General features: G+C 33.9%; 2 protein-coding genes across 2 annotated transcripts; one reads left to right on the forward strand and one right to left on the reverse strand.

Moving 5' to 3' along the window:
- Nucleotides 1–281: 281 nt before the first annotated feature.
- Nucleotides 282–2,814, forward strand: RR14 (response regulator 14). The gene is given in 8 exon segments (XM_021437674.2): nt 282–301; nt 562–637; nt 1,863–1,924; nt 1,926–1,999; nt 2,002–2,106; nt 2,109–2,332; nt 2,334–2,741; nt 2,743–2,814. Coding segments are annotated over 8 exon segments (1,041 nt in total).
- A 973-nt stretch (nt 2,815–3,787) lies between these two features.
- LOC149526743 (uncharacterized) lies at nt 3,788–4,237 on the reverse strand. Its single transcript, XM_089784727.1, has one exon. It carries the CDS (start codon nt 4,235–4,237, stop codon nt 3,788–3,790), a length of 450 nt encoding a protein of 149 aa, XP_089640853.1.
- Between the last annotated feature and the right edge of the window lie 1,013 nt (nt 4,238–5,250).

The following is a 5,250-nucleotide window of genomic DNA, read 5'->3' on the forward strand; positions in this document are numbered from 1 at the left end:
AAGACTTATGAGATCTAAGCAAGTCTCTCATAAAATGAGCCGACAGGTTGACAATAACATTAATTCCCCAGGCCCAGATGACACATTTTATAACATAAATTCAATTACGTCCACAACAAACTGCCCATACTCATTCAATTCAACAAGAGTAATTCGTACTATTAACAAAAGGCATACATTGACTATCATTTTGGAGTCGAAGCACGCACATAATAGTTCACAGTTACTGTAAACATAAGGGCAATACAATGCCATCAACATAAACGACCCACACATATGTCATGACCAGCAGAGTGGACTTGTAGATCAAAGTTCCCATCCAATGTCGAAAATGTCGATAACCCGACTGATACTAGCCACTTGCTTCCCGCACAAGAATCCTCAAAGCTACTTATCTGCAGAGAATACCAAATTTGTTAAATTGACATAATCACTTGGACGAACAATTGAACATTTGTTAAAACTTTAAATTTAGTATTCTGTGCAATGTAGAATAGAATTGTTAATACTATTTGCTTCTTTGTATTATTGCTGAATAAAACACTGTGGCTGCCATTTTAGAGGCTGTTCCCAAGGAATTCTTGAGCTCATGAATGTGCCTGGTTTAACTAGAGAAAATGTTGCAAGCCATTTACAGGTTTGGTTCTTCACCATGTGTATCTCAACTGCATTTTCTTTTGTATCCGCTAGTAATTTGAACTGATCATAAATATATTTGAGTTTTTGGAGATTGGCTCTCAGCTGTGTTAGAGTGGACTAGTTAAAAGCAGTTTTTGCTGTCGTTATGCTCGGACATTCCCAGTTCATTTTGGACATTCAGATCTTGAATATTTTAATAAAGAGGCTTGCCTTCCATCTCGGTTTGCAGTTGATGAATTTCAATCACCAGTAAGCAGTTCCTCTAGCCGTAGAAAAGTCTTTGCCGAGAACACTGGTACCAGAGTGAAGCAGGAGCCAAGGATAGAATTTGTAGATAACGTGAAAGTGGGCATACCAATGCTACAACAATTTCCTCCAAATGATCTCATCAGTGTTTTCACAGAATAGGTAATTTAATTTGGTTATTCATAAATTTGAATTTGCTTAACAGCATGCATGTGCCTAAGTTGATTTGGCCTTTGGTTGCTTTAATGTGGCATTTGTTTCACAAAAAATATTTTGCCACTTGATTCATTCTCTAATGAAAATTTACCATTTGCTGTGTTTCACTACTTGTGAAGGCCAGAACAGTAACAGGTTCTCACTAATTGAGTTTTAAAATTTCTTTTATAAAAGAATCACAATGGTGAATAAGCATTGTATTGTGTTCATTTTTGTACTTCCTTCTGCAATCACATGGTTTTATGTTGGATTATGATGAGACTTTGCCTTGAGGCAGAACTACCTGCCAGCTGCTTCATGCTGAAGTGATACTGAATATATAACCTGTTCAGGCACAACATTATTGTTGTGCTGTTATTTGACATCGTGTGAATTATGTAATTATCACCTTTTGGCCTAGTTGATTCATTTTCACTTATTGGAAATGGACTCTATTGAGTTAAGATACAAAATAAAAAACAATTACAAATGGTTAATAATGCTTGTAACATTGCTCATTTTTTTTTGCTTGTCAAATTTGGATTAATGAGTGTGATATGAGGCTTGCCTGCACTGCAGGACACCTGTCCACCTGCCAGCTGCTTATGTTGAAGCCATTTCTGAACAGTAACCTTGTTAGGAGCTTGAATCCTGTTAAATATATACATTCTTTTTCAAAGAATATACACATCATGTATCTTTTCCTTTAACAAGATAAATTTAGTACTTGAATCTGTTAAAAACTGTATTTTTATTAAGTTACTGTGCTCTCTATGTGCGAGTTCAGGCTATACTTGAAGAGAATAGTGGTGGGCTCACAAGGTGGAATTTCTAATCCATTTGTGGCCGCTAGACCCGAATGTTAAAATTGGTCACTTGGAGATTTGACTCCAAGCATTGTGCCTCTGGACAATTCCTCCACAAAAATACCAGCCCTCCATGCTGAGCTCTTAGGTCGACCAACAGGTAATTTAGTTACAGCAGTGGACCAGCCAGCTCTTCTTCAAGCATCCCTTCAAGGCCCAAGTGCATTCCAGTTGAGCATGGTGTGGCATTTGGTCAATCTCTAGTAAAATGCCAATCCAGCATTTCCAAACACTTCCCAAATCTATTGTATCCGTTAAGATGTTTCTTCTGCTGATTTGGAGCATGGCCCTCAAATAACATTGGTACACAGCTCCCAGTAGCAGCCTTGGAGGGTTAGTTCTCAGAACGTAACATGCTTATTGACTTGTTGCAGCAGCAAGCAGACGACAATCCAGAAACAGCAGCAGCAGCAATCTACTGTTCCTGAGCCCAGTCGTTCGATCAATGTCAGCCATCTTGCCTTGTTGTACCCCTCAGTCATCTGCTAGTTTGCCGCAGGAAATAGCCTGTTTCTGTAACAGAATGGCAGCTTTAGTAGGACTCCTGTTATTGATTACAGTCTTCTTTCATCTCAATCAAATAATTCTTCATTGAATATTGGGCAAGTCTCTGACGGGGATCTCCAAACTACAGGCGTTCTTAGTGGGTACATACCCCCTGCTTCCCTTTCTCCATCTGTGTCATCTTGCTCTCTGAATGCTGACAATTGTACTAGTCGTCAAGTTCAAACCTCAAGCATGACATTTAAAGCATCCAGGCATTTGCCAGGATTGTCCATAGCCAGTGTGATGTCCAGGTCACTATGGTTTTACTAAGTCTGGAGAAGTACTTGATGAAGCTCATTTTAGCAATCTGGGTCGCCAATAACAATTGCTACCTATGCCACTGGTTACATTTGTATATGGCCCCTTAAGTCTTAGTTAAACTGGTCACTACACGTTGCAATGGCTTCGTTAAGGAATATATCTACATTGTCGTAAACAATATTGCTGATGAATTGAGTCTTTACGCTGTAGTTAGATGTTGATCAGGATGATTTTGTTCAATATATTCCCAATGGTACATAGTTGAGGAAGATCAATGGATTTGGATATATTTTAAGCTAGTCTCCTAATTTATGGGTAATTCATAATCTAAGTTGTTTAGGACTAACACTTTTTTAAGATGTTTTATGATTTTAAACATTTACTCACTTGTTCTTAATAGAAAGATCAAATCGTTAAATCCAGTTTTTGGATTGATTTTTAACTAATGATTATTTAAAAATTATACGACAAATAAGTTAAACATGTACAAATGGTAAGATTTTAACTCATTAAAAAAGCATCTTTTTTAAAGATCTTAACCATTAAACTAAAGAGTTACTTATTCAAAATATTTACATCCAATATAAAAAACAAATGAATAAGAAAAACAAAAATACAAACAACATTAAATAAAAAAAAATTGAGATTTTAAAAGTATTAAAATTTAATGATAAATTAATGACTTTGTATACTGTTTCAATGTAATTTATAAGTATAATAATAAAATATCATTTCCTAATTATTAATTTTTTAAAAAATAAATTACGAGATTTAAATCGACTCTAATTCGCATAAAATTGTAAAATTGATGTTTAGATCGTCCTATGAAAAGATGGACTAAATCTGAAGCTAAAAAAGCTAATTTGGCAGCTTGATATCAGGAAGTTTTCAGAGTAGAGGGAGATTATCTTTTAGTGATACTGCTAAACAGAAAATTAAAATAAAATTAGAATTAATTACAACATATTATTATAAAAAATTTAAATACATATAAAAATAAATCTAATCCAAACAAAAAAAAACTTCAATCTCCTTTAAACTCTTCTTCTCCTTTTGTGATGATCAGATGAAAGAGTCTCCCAAGCCTGACGAACAATCTTGAACGCACCTTCAGCAGCGACCGAATCATTCTTATCCGGATGGACCAAGAGCGCCACATCCTTGTAATGTTTTTTAATCGTAGCAACATCAACTACGGAAGAACAATCTTCAATAAAGAGAATCGAATACAGCACCTTAGTATCGTCCAATTTCATCTCTTTGCAAAGACTTAGCATAGAAGCAAACTTGTGAATCAGATAGGCAGCAATGTATTTCTGAATGATCCGTAACTTGGGATTGAGGTCAAGAGCTGCGAACCCTTGTTGAATAGCGCTGTCGATGTTTCCCAACTTGAAGCATTCTTCTGCAGCTATCTTGGCTTTTTCAGCTGCAATCTTTGTAAATTGAGATTGACAAAGATCTTGAAGGCGAAAATCAGCCATTACAACTCAATTTCTTCAAAGAAAAGAATAAATATTTGAGATTTGAGATCTAAAATTTGATATTGAAGATTTTGTGAGTTAAGGAAAGAGGGCCTTTTATAGTGATGGGTGATTTAGCGTTGAAAGAAAGCTAATTTTGTTTGGTTGGTGTCTAAAATAAGCTGAGGCAAGTCATCAGGTGTTGCGGCTCGGGAAAGGATGGCACCAGGAACCAATATTGTGGTAGAGAGGTGGTGTGGTGCGGCTGGGTTTTTGTTCAAATAACAATAATTTTGAGTTTGATCTTTTATTTTTTAAAAAATCTTGAAATTATAATTTCTTTTAAAGAATTAAGATTTGATAATTTTAAATTTAAAACTTTCAAAACATAAGTTTTTTGAAATTTTAATTATATATAAAATATTTTTTTAAAAAAATAAAGATCAAAATTGAATCTTAATGATAAAAATAATTACTAAATTTTATATTTTACAATTAGGTATAGATGCTTGATATGTATTTATTAAATTATAAATAAATAAATTGTTAAATTCACATAGTTATTTGAACGAATAATTAAGTATTTATTAATATTTTAAATTTAATATCTGCACAATCTGTAGAATAGTCCTAACAACATACTCAGTTTAATCTCAATTTACTCTGAATCCATTGTTCTAACGTCTGCTTTGAATCCATCATCCCTCCTTTCTATAAAGATTGAAGTTTATAAATTTTTCTGATTTTCGATATCATATTTGTTGTGCTGATATCTGTATAAGACAATTTTGATGGGAAGTTAATGGAATATGAGTCATAATTAATTATATCTAACATAATCTCAATTTTATTGCAAATCTTATAAATTTTAAGTGATTGTCTGGATTTGATTGTGATAAAAAAAAAGGTCTAAGGTCATGTCAATCTGAGGCATGTTACATGATTTGTTGTATATCATTGTTGGACATGTGTTGAAGTTATGAAAGCATCTTCTTAAGAGGATTAGCAGATTCAGATTTGATCTGTCTTATTGA

The sequence above is a fragment of the Theobroma umbraticum genome, unplaced genomic scaffold (assembly GCF_002168275.2).
Source record: "Theobroma umbraticum cultivar Fairchild unplaced genomic scaffold, ASM216827v3 scaffold_20.0, whole genome shotgun sequence".
Taxonomy (NCBI): domain Eukaryota; kingdom Viridiplantae; phylum Streptophyta; class Magnoliopsida; order Malvales; family Malvaceae; genus Theobroma; species Theobroma umbraticum.

Coding starts and splice junctions, on each gene's coding strand:
- LOC149526743 (XM_089784727.1), bottom strand. CDS start 4,237: ATGGCTGATTTTCGCCTTCAAGATCTTTGTCAATCTCAATTTACAAAG.